The following is a 19,896-nucleotide window of genomic DNA, read 5'->3' as shown; positions in this document are numbered from 1 at the left end:
AACCAGCAGATCTTCAAAAAATTTTAGGATCCTTAACCCCTTAAAAACCTCATGAAAGGTGTAGTTCCCCCCAGAAAAGTGTACACCCCAAATTTTGTACACAGTTTCAGCAGGTTCCCCAACTCGTTTCCAAAGCCTTTGCTGGAACCCCAAGTTAAGAACATTTGCCTGCTCTTTTGTGAAAAAGCCACTGAGTATGCTAAAGATGAATAAGACTGTGTACAATTTAAATATATAAACAATTCCCATTGAGAAGGCAGCTACTCTTTCACAGATGTAAACATTTATTGTAAACTTTCTGCTTTTCTTTGAAAGGCAAAATACATTTTTTTTCCAGGACATAAAATTAAACATGGGTTGCATTCCTCTGGCTGCTGTTATATGGCAAAAATCTAATTTCCAAAGCAGAACAAAATGTGTTTCTAGGTGCTACGTGCGGTGCTGGTACACCGCCTCCATATCTGGACAGCACAAGTGACGACTCTTGTCCTTTTCTCCTTCCTTGGCCCCGTTAGAAATAAGCGGAGGTCCAATTTCAGAGCCAAATAGCTCCGCAAGAATTGTGGGTATTGTAGTTCTCTACACACGCGTACTAAAGATAGCTTAGAGTGATTTACGGAGGCTGCCAAAGAATCCATTGCTTACTACACCGAAGGTCAATGCCTCTTACCCTCTAATCAAGGAAATAAAATAAAGCTGACTGAGACCCAGCCGGAAAACCTTTCTGGATTTAAACTCCCAGTGCGCTTTGCGCCCCAAGTGGCCACCGCGCCTGCGCCCCGCGCAGCCAGTTACTCGTGTACCGGAGGCTACAGTCCCCCGCGGCGCGGCGGCAGCTAGGGTTCACGCCGTGGCAGAGGCGCCGCGGAAAGATGTGGGTTTTTGGTTACGGGTCCCTGATCTGGAAGGTGGATTTTCCCTATCAGGACAAGCTGGTCGGATACATCACAAACTACAGCAGGCGTTTCTGGCAGGGCAGCACGGACCACCGCGGGGTCCCCGGCAAGGTGAGGCGCCAGCCAGCTCCCCACACTTACTGCCCCCGGACCCCCGCTCCCCAACTCCATACCCACCACCCAGCTGCGCGGAAGCCACACCCTAGGGTTTATTGGGGGCCAAGTACATGGCTTGGGGTAACACATTTCTGTACATTTTCCCTGCCACCTGCCCGCCATCTCTATCCAACCCGGGCACTCCTTCCGAAGCTACTTAAGATGCCGGTGGTTCTTGATGCCACGAGAAGCGCGGGCACAGGCACTCGAGCTGGCACCAGGCTGAGTGCGGAGAGGGGGCTCCATCTCTCCACAACCTCTGCCAAAAGAAAAAAAAAATCCCACTGGAGGGAAGATGAATTTTTTCGTGTCACCACAGAGTTCAGCTTTTTAGCAATTAAATTTGTTGGCATTTCTGCATTCTAGCAGACTTTCATAGGTTTGCGATTAAACGTGCATGTTACTTCTAGGATTCCTTTACATCTCTCAAAGGTTTTATTTTTCTGACACCTAGGATCGCAGAAGAACGAGTTTCAAATTTTTCTCTGGTTATTAAGGAACTCATTTTGGTTTTCAGGTACTAGCGAAGTTAAATGAAGTTCTGGTTACATGAGTAACGCAGTACCAAATTTATTACTGTATCTAACCTTTTAATGTTAGTTTCTTGATGGTTCTTATAATATGAAATGTAAGTTATTTGATCCACTTTTCAGTCGGTCATACAAAGACATAAATCTCAATATATGTGTAGAGAATTAGCAGCAGCTCACTGCTTATGCAAATCAGCTTTGTACCAGTTGCAAAACAACTAATTCATAAAGAAAACTAAGATTGAGGTAACTAATAATTTGGAAATTGGTCAGTGGAAAGGGGAAAAGATCAAGGCTCTAAAGTAGTTTACACATGCTCGTAAAAGAGACACAGGATTAAAATCATGAAAAGAACCTGAGTTAGAAGCCATTCCATTTTAACTAGAGTTGGTCAATTAAGAACTTGGCTTTTAGGTAGACTACACTGGCCTATTGGCATGTTGGACAGAATGACTCGAAAAGGCGAAATGGCTTAGGGTAAATGCAGAAATGTCATAGCCAAAGTATCTCCAAGAATCTTCTAAAACAATATTCAAGACATTAAGAAACTAAAGTAAATAAAATGCCTTTTCAGTTGTCAGTTTTGGCTAGGCCTGGTGCCTCACGCCTGTGATCTCAACACTTTGGAAGTTTGAGCCAGGAGGACTGCTTAAGGCCAGGAGTTTGAGAATTGTCAGTTTGATATGAATATTTAAAACGGCCAGTCTGAAGAGAAAACATTTAGCCCAGGCTCCAATTATAATGACCAAGTACTAAATATTTATGTATGTATGTGGTTATAAAAACATATTTTACTACTATAGTCTTTTGACCAAAATGTGCTTTGTGTTACATAGCACACTGAAATACGTATGCTGTCAGAACAGACTGATGATTAGAAATTGTCTAGTCAATATAACAGTCCATGATTCTTTAAAAGGAGAAAGGAGCTGGGCCAGGCGCAGTGGCTCACGCCTGTAATCCTACCACTTTGGGAGGCCAAGGCGGGCAGATCACCTGAGGTCGGGAGTTCAAGACCAGCCTGACCAACATGGAGAAACCCCATTTCTACTAAAAATACAAAATTAGCTGGGTGTGGTGGCACATGCCTATAATCCCAGCTACTCAGGAGGCTGAGGCAGAAGAATTGCTTGAACCTGGGAGGTGGAGACTGCAGTGAGCCGAGATGGCACCATTGCACTCTATCCTGGACAACAAGAGCGAAACTCCATCTCAAATAAAAACTATTTAAAAAAAAAAAAAAAGGAGCTATAAAAGCCAGTATCTCTTTATAATAAAATTTACTAAAATATAGGAAAGGAAAATAGGGGGCAAAGCTGCACTGGCTAACAGTTTTACACCTATTTTTATTTAAAGAATTTATCCTAGCAAATTAAACTGAAATCTAATTACATTTACTGTTCTGTTAAAAAAAAAAAAAAAAACTGGAAAGAACATCATAATTTTACCTCACATTTTTAATTAAAATGGATTGCCAGCCTTATATCTCACAAAACTGGCAGTTTCTCATATTTTACATCCTACAAGCCCATTCAGGTAGATGTTTCTCAGTAACATACTGAGAATAGAGTTTAAGTGTTAGAAAATATTTCCAAGTAATTTATATTTTTCTTTCTTTCTTTCTCTCTTTCTCTCTCTCTCTTTCTCTTTCTTTCTTTCTTTTTTTGAGGGGGGTTGGCGTCTCCTGTCACTCAGGTTGGAGTGCAGTGACAGGTTCTGCACTCACTGCAACCTCTGCCTCCTGGGTTCAAGTGATACTCCTGCTTCAGCCTCCTGAGAAGCTGGGATTACAGGTATAACGCACCATGCCTGGCTAATTTTTGTATTTTTAGTAGAGATGGTGTTTTGCCATGTTGGTCAGGCTGGTCTTGAACTCCTGGTCTCAAGCAATCCACCTACGTCAGCCTCCCAAAGTGCTGGGATTATAGGCGTGAGCCACCACACCCAGCCTCCAAGTAATTTTATTTATTATAGTGCTAGTAGTTCATGTCTGTATCATCCAAAGCAGACAGAATTCCATTTATTTTCCCTTAAAATCACTCCCTGCATACTCCTTGTGTTTTGTGTTCCACCAGCCACCACTTCAATCTAAAACTTCACTACTCCTTTTCATCATAATTACTACTAAGCACTTACATAAGTGGGAGACAGTTGTGCAAACAAAAGTACTTGATAAGTGCTATAAGGAAAACAAATGAAGGGGCAGTAAGAGTTTAGGAGAAGGAGCTGCTAAGTCCATCTGGAGAGATAATGCCAGGACTTTATGGAGGAAGTGGGCAGATGATATAGGCAAAAGGGAGAAGGGCATTCTGCACTAAGCACCAGTATATTCGAAGATATGAGTGTTTTTAAGAGTTACAAATTAATTCAGTAAAACTTCAGGGCAAAAATGCAAAGAAATCAGGTTTGTAGTTAAGTCATGCTAAAGAATTTTTTAAGAGACAGGGTCTCACTCTGTCACCCAGACTGGAATACAGTGGCATAATCACGACTCACTACAAACTCAACCTCCCAGGCTAAAGTGATCCTCCCCGCTTCAGCCTCCCTAAGTAGCTGACACCACAGGTGCACGGGCACCATGCCTGGCTAATTTTTTGTATTTTTGGTAGAGACAGGGTTTCACCGTGTTGCCCAGGCTGGTCTCAAACATGTAGGCTCAAGCAATCTACCTGCCTCAGCCTTCTAAAGTGCTGAGATGACAGGCAGGAACCACCCATGCCCGGCCAAGGATTTTTATTTTATGCTGTAGAATATCACAACTATGAAAAATTTTGAAGCAAGAGAGTGACTCGCCCAATTTTTGTACCAGAAAGTCATCCTGGGCCCAAGTACAGAACAGACTGGAAGAAAGCAAAACTAAAGTCAGGCAGGAAAATCCTTAAGGAAGCTACTTAAAGATAGAACTAGATTCAGATGACACTCTAAAGACAGTTACCAAGAATTGGTTATGGAGCTGGACGCAAGGGGAAACAAGGAGAGATGGAGTGCCAAACTTGTCACCTGTATCACTAACATTTCTTACTGTGCACTTCCTCCTTCCACTTTGAGTACTACATACTTTATCACCCTAATTGTTCCAAAGCATTTCTTTGATCATGCCAGTCACCTACTATCCAAGTTCTGTAGGAGCTCCTTAAACTGCCAACTTCTCTCAAATTTCAGTGGCTTATTTCCACTGCCCCCTAATTTCAAATCTGTTCTCTGGCTTTTCTAATCTGACTTCACCTTGTTTCTTCAGTCATCTTTCTGAATCATCTCCTCTATGTGGGGACCCTCTGCTACAGTCAGACTCTTGGCCTGGTGTAGTCCTGCCTCTAAGGATTCGTGAATTGTGAGTCATGTCCTTTCACCAGATTAGTTTTCTTTCTGATCACCTAAGACTCAAAATTCTTACTGCACTTAATAAATACCATACATCTTAGACCGTAAGCTCTGTTTCACATGTTAGTTTGCATTCTAGAGTGACAATATAAGCTACTGGAAGCAAGAATCAAGATTTCTTCTTCTCCACAGCACAGAGTAGGTATTCAGTAAATAACTTCTAATTCACTTTGAAATTGAAAGTACTATGGCAATATCTACTTGACCCTCACCAATATATGTACCCTTATTATAGCATTATCTTAAAAACAAGTCGGAAATCTAAATGTCCAAGACATGCAAATGTTTATAGTTCATCAATGATACAATATTATCCCTATTAAAATGTATGAGAAGACTAACAGGAAAATTAAATGAGAAATGATAATCCAAAATCCCATGTGTTCCACGATTATGAATTATCTATATGAACAGATCAAGACTAGAAGGAAGTATCAACAAAGATGATGCAAATGCCTGAAAGATTCAGGGTCACTCACTATGTGCCAGACACTGGACATACAAGTAGGTAAAATTGTAGCTTATGACTTAGCATTCCCATGAATGATGTTCAGGTATCAGTACATATACAGCCTTTGGTACTATGTGGATGAATTTTATTTTTAAAAAAAGCTTGCAGGCACTGATATAAGTCACCTTTGTGTCTTAAATTATGGACCATTCCAAGTCTGGACTTTCTCTAAGGCTTTCCATTTATAAACAAAGACTGTTTTATTAGTCTTTGAAATGAAAGAACAAACAAAATTTGTTTTGGCTTGATAATATCTCATTTCAGCCTCAAGTTGAATAGTAAAAAGTGAAGCTTTCCACAGAACTATTAACTGAGCTGTGTTAAAACCAAAAAAAAAAAATTGCCTAGACCACAGATGGTCTGACTGTCCCATATAAGAACTACACAAATAGGCCAGTTCTAATATAAAGTTCATATATGAATCTAAAAGGAATGCCTGCCTTGAAGTACCCATTACCATATACAGAAAGGTAAGAACACTTCATAACTCAGAATTATAAATCATTCATTCTCTCTCACTTAAAACCTCTTGATATACCCTGGTAGCAGTGGTTCTTAAAGTATGAGCCCCCAAACAATTTCTGGAATCGGCAAGAAAGCTGTTATAAACATAAATTCTTAAGACAGCTCCAGACCTACAGAATCAGAAACTCTGAAGGTATGTATGGCCTAACAGAGTGTTTGTCAAGCCCTCTAGGTCATTTTGATCTACACTAAAAGTTTGAAAGCCACTTCCCCATAGGAAAGCACGCGTGATGTCATTTTTTTTTTCCTAATAAAACTAAAGGCCAGGAGTGGTGGCTCACGCCTGTAATCCCAACACTTTGGGAGGCCAAGGAAGGTGGATCACCTAAGGTCAGGAGTTCGATATCAGCCTGGCCAACATGGTGAAACCCCAGTCTCTACTAAAAATATAAAAATTAGCTGGGTGTGATGACAGGCATCTCTAATCCCAGCTACTTTTAAGGCTGAGATAAGAGAATCACTTGAACTGGGGAGTTGGAGGTTGCAGTGAGCAGAGATCTCATCATTGCACTCCAGCCTAGGCAACAAGAGTGAAACTACAACTCAAAAATTAAAAAACAAAAACTAAAATAAAAATGTAACATTATGGCTGGGCAAGGTGGCTCATACCTGTAATCCCAGCACTTTGGGAGGCCAAGGCGGGCAAATCTCAAGGTCAGGAGTTCGAGACCAACCTGACCAATATGGTGAAACCCCATCTCTACTAAAAATACAAAAAATGAGCCAGGCGTGGTGGTGCATGCCTGTAATCCCAGCTACTCAGGAGGCTGAGGCAGAAGAATCGCTTGAACCCAGGAGGCAGCGGTATATATAACATTATTTTTTCCTAAGGGGAAACCAGAATATTTATCATTACTGTTTCCATTTGCCTTTCATTTTAGATGACCCTTAGTCACTGGTATGTTTTCCAATACATTCATGTAAGTGAACATAATATACATAATATGTATAAATTGATGGAAATATTTAAAAGGCCAACACAGTCTGATAAGGTAGATTCTCTTAGCTTTATCATAAAAAATAAGTATGCTTAAGAAATAGTGCTTCTTATGGGCAAATATATTCCATGTCAAAAATGTTGCTAATGGCCAGCTACTTAATGAACTTTATTAATTCAGAAAATTTTTTTTTTTTTTACCTTTTTTAAAACAGCCTGGAAGAGTTGTGACTCTTGTTGAAGATCCTGCGGTATGGTATAAATATTATTTTTTGTAAAATTTTAATTTTATAAAATGTTGAGATATTTCTCAGTTTTAATTTTATTAACAATTGTCACAGACAATTTGAACTACCCTACCCAATTTGAACTAAGACAATTTAGAATTCTTTTCTGTATTTGTGGGGTTTTTGTATGTGTGTTTGTGGAAAATGAGGCCAATAAGAAAAGTCAGACTGTAGGATGCAAGGTGGACAACGAAGTACAAATAAATGGCATGTAGTATCGTTTTTGTGGGGCGTTTTTTTTTTTTTTTGAGACAGAGTCTTGCTCTGTCGCCAGGCTGAAGCACAGTGGCACAGTCTTGGCTCACTGCAACCTCCACCTCCTGGATCAAGCGATTCTTCCGTCTCAGCCTCCCGAGTAGCTGGGACTACAGGTGCATGCCAAACGCCCGGCTAATTTTTGTATTTTTAGTAGGGACAGGGTTTCACCATGTTGGCCAGGATGGTCTCGACCTCTTGACCTCACGATCCACCTGCCTCGGCTTCCCAAAGTGTTGGGATTACAGGCGTGAGCCACCACACCGGCCTTATAGGTTGTTTTAAAAACAAGTTTAAGAATTTTGTGGTCCCCTTTAAACATTAATGGAAATACCCCTCAGACAGCCAGACTACCCCCAAGAATTAAATGGAACCCTTAAAAGCTCTCTTCACTTTTTCTGCCAGTCTCACATTCAGCAGAAATCTAACTTTTTTTAGATTAGCAGAAATCTAATCCTTTTTTCTTGCTTGCTTAATAGTATCAATAGCACCTGTGAGTCGTGTTTTGTGTTTTTTGTTTTTCACTTTTAAGTTCAGGAGTACATGTGCAGGATGTGCAAGTTTATTACATAGGTAAACATGTCATGGGGGTTTGTTATACAGATCATTTCATCACCCAGGTATAAATATTAAGCCTAGTATTCATTAGTTGTTTTTACAGATCCTCTCCCTCCTCCCACCCTCCACCCTCTAGTAGGCCCCAGTAGCACCTGTGTTTTTAAAACTAGTTTGGAGCACCAGAAAGTTTTATGTCACCAACAATCCTCAGCTTCTTAAATATTTTCAATAATTTTATTGGGGTACAAATTCAGAATTTTATATTGTGAAATGTTAACCTTGGAAAGGACTTTAATAAGCAAAAATCAAGCAGTTAGTAATGGTAGATAAATAATGGTGTAGATTAGGAAATGCTTTCATAATTGACTATGAAAAAAATCTATAAAAAAGAGCTTCAAATTGGTAACTCATAACTCCTAAACAGTTAATAAACAAATGGCACTTTGTTTCTATATAATTTTTTAATGATCAAGTGAAAACCTGCTAGTTTTCCTTTCAGTCCCATTATTAAAGAAAAAGACCAAATTAAAAAAAAAAAAGATAAAATATCTTGCTGTACCTATGATACAAAGAAATTATTCACAATAGAGATTTTAAAATGCTTATTTCCTTTATTTCTTTTTTTTCCTTTTTTGAGACAGTCTTACTCTATTGCCAGGCTGGAGTGCAGTGGCGCGATCCCAGCTCACTGCAACTTCCGCTTTCCGGTTTCGAGCAATTCTCCTGCCTCAGCCTGCCAAGTAGCTGGGACTACAGGCAGGCACCACCAGCCGGGCTAATTTTTTGTATTTTTAGTAGAGACGGGGTTTCACCATGTTAGCCAGGATGGTCTCGATCTCTTGATCTTGTGATCTGCCCGCCTCGGCCTATTTCCTTTATTGTTTAGTATGTTGCTCTGTGCACTTTTAAGTGAAGAAAAACTGTATTGACTTTTTTTTTTTTTTGAGATGGAGTCTCACTCTATCACCCAGGCTGGAATGTAGTGGCACGATCTCTGTTCACTGCAACCTCTGCCGTCAGGGGTTCAAGCAGTTCTCCTGCCCAAGGCTCCCGAGTAGCTAGGATTACAGGTGCCTGCTGCGACACATGGCTAAAATTTTTATTTTTAGTAGAGACAGGGTTTCATCATCTTGGCCAGGCTTGAACTCCTGACCTCATGATCCACCCGCTTTGGCCTCCCAAACTGCTGGGATTACAGGCGTGAGCCACTACACCCGGCTGACTTTTAAGAATATACGAGATACATAGCAAGTACTAGAGACCCCCGCAAAAAAAGAATATACAAGATATAGCCAGGCATGGTGACTCACACCTATAATCCCAGCACCCTGGGAGGCCAAGGTGGGCGGATCACTTGAGATCAGGAGTTCAAGACCAGCCTAACCAACAGGACAAAACCCCTTCTTTACTAAAAATACAAAACTTAGCTGGACATGGTGGTGCATTCCTGTAATCCCAATCCCAGTTACTCGGAGGCTGAGGCAGGGGAATCTCTTGAACCTGGGAGGCTAAGGTTGTGGTGGGCCAAGATCGTGCCACTGCACCATAGCCTGGGCAACAGACAAGACTTCGTCTCAAAAACAAACAGAAAAGAATATATGAGGTACTCTCGGCCAGGCCTGTTGGCTCACACCTGTATTTCAGCACTTTGGGAGTCACCTGAGGTCAGGAGTTCAAGACCAGCCTGGACGACATGGTGAAATCCCATCTCTACTAAAAATACAAAAATTAGCCAGGCATGGTGGCACATGCCTGTAATCCCAGCTATTCGGGAAGCTGAGGGGGGAATCGCTTGAACCCAGGAGGCACAGATTGCAGTGAGCCAAGATTACGCCACTGCACTCCAGCCTGGGCAATAGAGCAAGACTCCATTTCAATTAAAAAAAAAAAAAAAGAATATATGAGATACTCTCTTAGATCACAACTCTCTATCATCACCTATTTTAATTAGCCTTATAAATACTAGCATATTCTTTTCATTTTTCAACAGGGATGTGTATGGGGTGTTGCTTACAGATTGCCAGCAGGAAAGGAAGAAGAAGTAAAAGCATACCTTGACTTCAGAGAGAAAGGAGGCTACAGAACCACAACAGTCATTTTTTATCCAAAAGATACCACAACAAAACCATTCAGTGTATTGCTATATATTGGAACATGTGATAATCCTAACTATCTTGGTCCTGCACCTCTGGAAGACATTGCTGAACAAATTTTTAATGCAGCTGGTCCAAGTGGAAGAAATACAGAATATCTTTTTGAACTTGCAAATTCTATAAGGAACCTTGTGCCAGAAGAAGCAGATGAGCATCTTTTCGCTTTGGAAAAATTAGTAAAGGAACGTATAGAAGGGAAACAGAATCTCAATTGCATATAAAGAACTAATCATTGACTTTTCTAAACAAGCAGAGCTTTTAGTCTTCAGAGAATTAACTTCAGTGCAAAATGGCAATATGATTTGGAAATACGTTTAAAGATTGTATTTTTAATCTAGTCAGGATATTATCTAAACTTATAGTTTAATTGGAAATGTCCTGAAACACATATATTCAAAAGATTGGGATACAGTGAAAGAAAAATTCAAATTTTAATAACATAAAGATTTCCTAATTTTATACTAGTGAACAGTTACTCATTAGAAGTGAGTTCTTCAGAAAAATGCAGTGAAAGACTCAGTTTAGTCTGGTTTTTATCAGAATAACAATAATCCTGTTGTTTCATATCCCAATACTATTTTGAAGTTCTAAAGAATTAAACCAAAAGTTCATTAAATATAAGGTTATGCCTTCAATATATTCCCATACAATTCCATAGCCATGGTTTAAAATATACAAGCTTAAAATAACTTGATTAGAAATACACAGTAATATGAATAGTATTTCAGCCTTAATTGTGAATTTCCTTATTTCGGTATTAAATGAAACCTTTTCAGTTTTGAGCCAAAAATTGGCATTTTTTTAATATAAAAGTTTCCTTGGAATTATAATGTACTGTACCTCTTCTTTTTTAAATAAAGGCATTTTACTGCATGGAAAATAACTCACTAAAGCACAAATTACATTATACAAATTATGATCACTAATGATGTAGTCTGTCATTCACTTTGTATTAATCTTATACCAAAACTGAAAAAAATGGGCTTTCTGATACTACAAACTAATGGCATACATAATGAAAGTTTAGTTTTTAAAACAGCTTTTGGAATTCTTTGTCTGTCTCTCTCTCTGAAGATATGTGTATGTATGTATATTTTATATATATGTGTGTATGTATATATATATGTATATATATGTGTGTATATGTATATATATGTGTGTATATATATGTATATATATAGTGTGTATATATATGTATATATATTCATTCAATTTATTTTATAGCCTGCAGTCTGGCCATCCCACAGGCTGGGAAGTGTAACCTCTGGCAGAAGCCAAGAGCAAGTACCTCCTAGAATCATAATTTTTTATTTGTATAAATTTATAGGATACAAGTGCCATTTTGTTACATGCATAGATTGTATTTTTTTTTTTAGTAAGAAGTGATATTACCTGATTATTTACACATAACTTTCTTTTTCTTTCTCTTATCATCCAAAGAAGAATATCAATTGGGTGTATGTTGCTACTCAACTAGGAAACAAGTTATTAACTCACATAGAATTAAACTTTGATTCAAACTACTCAGGTAATTCCTGATTATAGGTTATTTCTTTCTCAATAGAACATATAATCTCTTTAGAATCTTTCACCATAAAAACTTCAGTATTAAACTAAATTTAATATGACACTAAAAGCTCCTTAAACCCAGGAATGATTAATAATTAGTACAGAAGTTTTTTCACGTAAAGCTGTCCTACATGTCCTTTTCATGTTTTCCTATTTAATAACATCTTACTTAGTAATTTACTCAGTCACATAACTACTTTAAATATCTTCCACCATTTTAAATATTAGTTTTCCAGAAGACATTTTACTTGTCCTGTAAAACAGAAAGGGGGCTCAATTTGTTAATGAATATTTCATAAGGATGTGCTAGGCACTTTACATATGGAGGCATATGTCCTCATTTTCTGCATAATTCCTCTAGCTTGTTTCCATAGTAACTTGCACTCAGTTACCCATCTAACAAATGGCTGAAATCCATGTTGCTCTGACTTTGGAGCACAGGATTATTCTATAACATGTTTTTAAAAAACCCATCTGAAATTAACTACTCTCACTACCCTGCTTGTTTTTTCAGAAGGTAAACAAGATTAAACAAGATTAATGATTAATTTCATTTGTATAATGAAATAGTATGTAACTGGTTACATAAAGATGTTAGAGTTAATTTTGACAGCTGTGTATATATTCCCACAAATATAACAAGCCTATCCAAGACGACATGCTCAGAATCATGTCAGTCAATGCAGAGATCTAGTTTTTCATTTTACAAAGTCCAGTGGAGTGTGTGATTCCCCAAAGTGATTATCATTTAATAACTAGCTTGCAAAATACTAAGAGGGAGGGATTACTTTGGGATCACCATTTATACATCTTTCTAGGCTTACCATTAGAAGTTAAACTAGAAGATTTGTGAATATACACGTGGTATACCATCATCATTTACAGGGCTGTGTTCCAAACAGCCGAGGGAAGGGATATTCATTTTCATTAGGATGGGGAGAAACCTGACAGAAATGGAAAAGTTAAATTCTAGTATCAGAAGCTGGGGTTTGGAGCCTCCAAGCTAGAAAGAAACAAATGTGGTACCAAATTAGAGTATGTTTTCACTTTCTTAGCAAAGTTCAAGTCTCTTTACAGCCCTCAGATCTCACTTTCAAAACATTTCCTCTTTTGCTCTAATTACATACAACACAAAACTCAGATTCTCATTCCTCACAGTAGAAATATTAGGTAGGTATTCAATTTTAGGAATTCAAGAAAAGGTAAGTGTGAACCCTACATTTAGAAAAGAAACTAAAATTTTCTTTTAAATCTCAGATTAAATTTTTAAAACTTGGTCTTTGTACTACTACTCCAGACCACTATTATAATACTTTTCCCCACTCCCCACCAATACATTCACTCTTCAATTTACCAAGAACTGTAAGCATCTAGATGCCACTATCTACATACATAAAGTTATCATTTAGGGAAACAAAGATTATGATGATGTCAACTCAGAATATTTAAAAGCATGAACATGACTCGTTTCACTGTGACTGATTTTAAAAGTCTGACCATTATCTATTGCTATACATTCATCTTAAATGGGAAAATTTTTAATTTTCTAATCAAGTACCTGAAATGTATATTATTATACATCTTTAAAGTGCCTATTTACTTTTAATATAGGTAAAACATTACATAATGACTGATATTACATAATGACTGATAAGGTCAATAAATATTATTTAAAATTACTTTATATCACATATTCAGAGTAACATGGGTTCAGTTTCTCTTCAAGATTCCTAATGATTACAATCACACCAGAACCGTATTTGGTCTATTAGATATTTTTCAAACATTTTCCAGAAATCTAATACATTTCATTATATTAGATTTCTCTGTTCCACAGATACATTTCGTTTTTAAATTACAACTTCGGAGAATACTCTCTCAATGACTAAGTGCATATCCTTACATCATGGGTCATTGTGAATATCAGTGTAAACATAGTATTTGTCATTTACCATCCCTGGTTCTTTCTTTCCAATCAGATGACAAACGTGCTTTAAAATTCCCTTTAATCACATCACATTAAAAATTACTATCAAATGTTCATATTATGCCTATCTTTTCTCAGCAAAAATACTGACTACATTCTGTATTAATTTATTCAGTTTTTAGCAATCTATTTTTTTGTTTTTGTTTTTCTCTTAGCAATCTATTTTTATGGATTTCTAAAACTGTGAATTTGGCCAGTGTAGTGGCTCACACCTGTAATCACAGTACTTTGGGATGCCATGAAGGGTGGATCACTTCATGCTAGGAGCTAGAGACCAGCCAGGGAAATGTAGCAGGACCCTGTCTCTATAAAAAATTTAAAAATTAGCCAGGTGTGGTGGCATGCACCTGTAGGCCCAGCTTCTCAGGAGGCTGAGGCAGAAGTATTGCCTGAATCCAGGAGTTCGAGGCTACAGTGAGCCATGATCACACCACTGCACTCCAGGCTGGGCAACAGGGCAAGACCCTGTCTCAAAAAAAATAAAATAAAACCTTGAATTCACTGTTGGCATATATTAGAGAATCAAAGATTTTGTAATCCTGTAACTACTATGTCGAAGAATTTTAACTATTCCAAAGACAACTACAGTACTAAAATTCTTCTTCTGTATGTCAAATTTATATGAATATTAGCCTTATTGAATTTCAGGGGCTTTCATTCTTATGGTTCATTTTACCGTTCTAAAATATTATATTTCAATTTCATTTTCTTGGTTGTTTTACTTAATTGTACTGAGCCTCCTCTTTATAAATGATTCACCTACACATGTACACACACTATAACTGGAAAACTCACCTCTAATCCTACAATTTCTTGTTTTCTTCCAGCTTTCTTATTATTCACAGAAATTTTTTAACCACATAGTGCTTCACTTCCTTATCAACTCATCTTAATCCCTTTCCAATTCAACTTTACTCTACCATACCACCCAGTCAGTATAGTATCAAGTCTCCAATGACCACTTCCTAACTGAAACCAAAGATTTCAATTTTCATGCTACTCTGGTGCAACAGACACTAGTGATCAAGCATCCCATGTCACTAAGGTCAAAGAGAAAAACATTTCATTGTGTTTCCAATTATAATTCTTAAACTATTCTTTATCAGATACACAAACTCATCAATCCTAGGCTTCAATTACCATTTTCACTTGGATAGCTTCCAATCTCCAGCCTATTCTCTCAACCTCTTCATATGTCTGTTACATGACGTCACCTCCAGTTGTGCTACACAAGCATGAAAACTTAGTATACGAAAACCATACTCATCTCCTTTCCCAACCAGAAAATTTGGTCACACATTACCTCCCTGCAAATAATATACATTAAATGTTGAACAACAACAGTTCAGGAGAAAAACAAACAGGTTTATGATACTCATATCAATTTATAAGCTTTTAAAGGAAATAGATGGTATTTTCACAACATGTACAAAATGTGTTTGTGCCTTTTTAAATATTAAATTTTACCCGTTGTTTTACTAAAAAAAAAAAAACATATATATATATATATATATATACCATTTCTTTAAAAGTGTAAGCAATCTTGGCCAGGTGTGGCGGCTCATGCCTGTAATCCCAGAACTTTGGAAGGCCAAGGTGGGTGGATCACCTGAGGTCAGGAGTTCGAGATCAGCCTGACCAATAAGGTGAAACCCCATCTCAACTAAAAATATAAAATAATTAGCCAGGCATGATGGCGGGCACCTATAGTCCCAGCTGTTTAAGAGGCTAAGGCAGGAGAATTGCTTGAACCCAGGAGGCGGAGGCTGCAGTGAGCTGAGAATGTGAGCTCACTGCAGCCCAGTGAGCTGGGCAACAGAGCAAGATTCTTGCCTTAAAAAAAAAAGAAGTGTAAGCAATCTTTCATTGGAAGGCTATTAGGCTGAGATAGTTCCAGCACTCTGGGTTCCTACAAAAGCAAACTGAAGTCCAATGTAAACAGTAAAACAAAACTTAAATCTTTGTTTTTTATTTTTTAATGATAAATTGACAAATTATATGTATATATTTATGGGGTACAAAGTGATGTTATGATTTATGAATAAGATGTGGAATAATAAAATCAATCTAGTTAACATATCCATCACCTCAAATACTTTTTTTTGTAGTGAAAACTTTTGAAATTTACTCTTAGCAAGTATAAAGTATACATTATCAGTCACTATATTCCCCATGCTGTGCAATATATCTCAAAGAAAAAATTTCCTCCTCTTTGACTATCCATTCCCCCATGGCCTCCCCCTACTCCTGTTACATGAAGGCACCTCCAGTTGTGCTACTCTCTGCTTCTTTTTGTTCAACAGTTTTAGATTAAATATGTAAGTAAGCTCATATGGTGTTTGTCTGTTGGTACCTGGCTTATCTCATTTAGTTTAATGTTCTCCAATTCATCCATGCTGTTGCAAATGACAAAATTTCTTTCATTTTTAAGGCTGAATGAAATACATCCACTGCATATGTATACCACATTTTTCTTTATCCATTCATCTGTCGAAGGACACTTAGATTGATTATGTATCTTAGCTATCAACATATGGATTTCCAATCTTTTAGGTAAATACCCAGAAGTGGGATTGCTGGATCACATGGTAATTCTATTTTTAGTTTTTTGAGGAACCTCCACTGTTTTCCACAATGGCTGTACTAATTCACATTGTCATGAACAGTGTACAAAGGTTCCCCTTTCTCCACATCCTCACCAACACTTATCTTTCTTTTGTTTGATAATAGCCATTCCATTCTGACAGGTATGAGGTGATATCTCATTGTGGTTTTAATTTGCATTTCCTGATGATTAGTAACGTTAAGTATTTTTTCATATATCTGTTGGCCATTTGTATGTCTTCTTTTAGAAATGTCTATACAGGTTCCTTGCCCATTTTTTAACTGGATTATTTGTATTCTTTCTGTAGCGTTATTTGAGTTCTTTTTATATTCTGAATTTTAACCCCTTATCACCCATATGGCTTGCAAATATTTCCTCCCAATCCACAGGATGTCAGAACTTAATATTCATCAATCAGAAACCAACAACTATTCTCTAATGAGCAACTTTCTGCCAGATTGTACACACATAAGACAAACAAATAGCTATGCCAATCAAGCAATTTTTTTTTGAGACAAGGTCTCACTCTGTTGGTTGCCCAGGCTGGAGTGCAGTGGTGCAATCACAGCTTACTGCAGCCTCAACCTCCCAGGCTCAAGCAATCCTCCTACCTCAGTCTCCCAAGTAGCTGGAACTACTGGATGTGCCAACATGCCTGGGTAATTTTTGTAGAGATGGAGTTTCACCATGTTGCCCAGGCTGGTCTTGAATTCCTGAGCTCAAGTGATCTGCCTACCTCAGCTTCCCAAAGTGATAGGATTACAGGTGTGAGCCACCATGCCCAGCCCAATCAAGTAATTTCTTTACTTTGCTTCCACATTCAGCCGGCAAAGGTCTGCTGCTTACAGTGTTAAAACAGAGTTCCCTAAACCTCTTCTAGTTTTGGGTGCCACTTGATTCATGAATCCTTTAACACACAAATTCTGACAAGTTCATTTTGTCTAAAGTTTTTCTTTTAACAAAGTCAAAACAAAGTTAGCAAGGAAACCCTGAAACCATTTTGGGATAAGGCTTAAAAGGTTACATGACAGTAAAAGGTTACATGCTGAAAGATTCTCAACTAAAGAGCCTTATAATGCATCAAGAGCCAGTTTCTAACATATTCTTGTTCCCGATCTCTTTTCCTCTTTCTAATACATGCTGTACTCTGCACTCAGAATTACTTTCCTAAAATATAGAACTAAGGTCAGTAATCAAAGATGCCTTCCCACTGCATATAAAAGAATTCAAACCCTTTAAACTGGCATTCAGCTACTTATAATCTGATCAATCTGGTATCAGTGTGTATCAAATTTCATTTCCCATTGATGTACCCCCCTGCCCCTTGTGCTCCAATCACACCACCCTTCTCATTCTTTAAGACTTAGCTCAAATGATGGAACTAATGATATGTGACAAGCAATGATTAATGTACTGAGACAACCAAAATAAGTAAAATAGGTCCCAGCTATCAAGAATCATATTTGGTGGAAAAACACATACAAAAATAAAGCTATGTTATTTAACATAAAAGATGTAATATAAAATACAAGCAGAGGGATGGGTATGGTGCTCATGACTGTAATCTCAGCAATTTGGGGGGCCACAGCAAGAGGATCACTTGAAGTCAGTAGTTTGAGACCAGCCTGGGAAATATAGTGAGATCATATCGCTACAAAAATGTAAAAATTAGTTGGGCATAGTGGCACATGTCTGCAGTCCTAGCTACTCTGGAGAGTGAAGCAGAAGGATCTCTTCAGAAGTTTAAGGCTGCAGTGAGCTATCATCATGCCCCTGTACTTCAGCCTGGACAAAAGAGCAATACTCTGTCTCTAAAGCTAATTAACAAATACATAAAATATAAGCAGAATACAGAAAGGCAAGTTACTAATTTAAACTAGCAGAATCAGATTAAGCTTCAAAGAAAAAATAAAAAGGTGTTCATGGGTCAGAGAATAATAGTTACACTTATGCAGCACTTACTATATGCTAGATACTATTCCAAGTGCTTTATGTATATTAACTCATTTAAACCTCATTTTCTAAGATGATGAAAATGAGAGGTAGAGTTTAAGTAAAACAAATGCAGTACCATTATTGACTATTTACAACACACTCAGCACTGTGCTAAGCACCGAATAGGAACAAAATGAAATTAAGGCCCTATAACTTAAAAATACACATAAAAAAACAGCTGGGCACAGTGGCTCACACCTGTAATCCCAGCACTTTGGGAGGCCTGAGGGAACAGATCACTTGAGCCCAGGAGTTCAAGACCAGCCTGAGCAACATGGCAAAACCTAGTCTCTTACAAAAAAAAAAGCCAAGTGTGGTGGCACACGCCTGTAGTCCCAGCTACTCAGGAGGCTGAGGTGGGAGGGTCGCGTTAGCCCAGGAGGTTGAGGCTACAATGAGCCAAAATCATACCACTGCACTCTAGCCTAGGCAACAAAGTGAGATCCAGTCTCCTTCCTCCTGCCAAAAAAAAAAAAAAGTGAGAGATGGTAGTTATCTCATTTTTTACTTCCATCAGTAGGGTTGAACCCCACTGAGATTCTTTCCTAAAACAGCACAAAATAGGGCTTTATAAAATAGGATTTAAAAGATTGACCTAATTGTCTATATCCTACAGCCATAATATTCTTTTTAAACAACAGGATGCTTTGACCTCAATTTTCTCAACAGCATTGATTTATTCAACAAATACTGGCTGGGTGCCATGGCTCACACCTGTAATCCCAACACTCTGGGAAGCCAAGAATTCAAAAAATTAATAAATTAGTTAGGCATGGTGGTGCATGCCTGTAGTCCCAGCTACTCAGGAGGCTGATGTGATGGGAGGATCGCTTGAACCCCAGAGGTTGAGGTGGCAGTGATCATTGATCATGCAACTGCACTCCAGCCTGGGTGACAAAGCGAGACCCTGTCTCAAAAAAAACAACAAATACCAGTAAATTACTCACTCTGTGTAAGGCAAACTAAGCACATACATTTTCCTTTGCTTCCTGACAAAATCCCACTGAAATGCATTCATTCATTCTGGAAAAGAAAGCAGGTGGGATTACATTAAGGATTAAGCCAATGCAGAGAAAACTGCAGTCCAGAACAAACATATATGCATGCATAAGAAGGCTATAGCAATGTAGAAGACATTCTTGCCAGCAGAGCCTGGAGAGGTACCAGTCTCAGACAAAGAAACGGAGGAAGGATATAGAACTAGAATCAGAATTATTATAATATTTACATGAAACGGCAAGCCAAACTTTTTACCACAGCTCTTTACACACAAAAAACCTGGCAGCAACAGTATTTGTTTCTGGCTACAAACATCTATTTTGCTATTGTTGCTGCTTTTAATTTAACAGTCTACTCTGGAAGCATTTGAACACCTTCATGTTCCATAATAAAACATTTGTTATTTGGGTAAAGGGTGGAAAGAGAGAAGGAAAGAGGTAACTCATTTCTTGCATTTCACTCAAGGACCCTAAAGTGAGACCCAACAGCTAATATCCTCTTCACTTAGAGCTCAATAGTTTTTTTTAGGGAAAAGCACAACAGAAAAGGATG

At 38.0% G+C, this 19,896-nt stretch overlaps 2 protein-coding genes across 11 annotated transcripts in view; one reads left to right on the top strand and one right to left on the bottom strand.

Moving 5' to 3' along the window:
- Positions 1–19,896, bottom strand: part of ASB3 (ankyrin repeat and SOCS box containing 3) — a 109,182-nt gene that overhangs the window by 78,594 nt on the left and 10,692 nt on the right.
- CHAC2 (ChaC glutathione specific gamma-glutamylcyclotransferase 2) lies at positions 794–11,060 on the top strand. 7 transcript variants are annotated; one of them, XM_035272598.3, is made up of 5 exons: positions 794–1,007; positions 4,821–4,913; positions 5,043–5,101; positions 7,152–7,192; positions 10,027–11,060. In XM_035272598.3, exons 4-5 carry the CDS (start codon positions 7,190–7,192, stop codon positions 10,408–10,410), a joined length of 387 nt encoding a protein of 128 aa, XP_035128489.1. In that variant the 5' UTR covers positions 794–1,007; positions 4,821–4,913; positions 5,043–5,101; positions 7,152–7,189; the 3' UTR covers positions 10,411–11,060. The 7 variants fall into 7 exon arrangements, with proteins under 7 accessions (XP_035128489.1, XP_035128492.1, XP_035128491.1 ...); XM_035272601.3 differs by lacking the exon at positions 4,821–4,913; XM_035272600.3 differs by lacking the exon at positions 4,821–4,913 and having other exon boundaries at positions 5,031–5,101.

This window comes from Callithrix jacchus, chromosome 14, assembly GCF_049354715.1.
Source record: "Callithrix jacchus isolate 240 chromosome 14, calJac240_pri, whole genome shotgun sequence".
Taxonomy (NCBI): Eukaryota; Metazoa; Chordata; class Mammalia; order Primates; family Cebidae; genus Callithrix; species Callithrix jacchus.
Note: the sequence above shows the minus strand (reverse complement) of the source record. Positions and strands in the feature narration are given on the sequence as shown.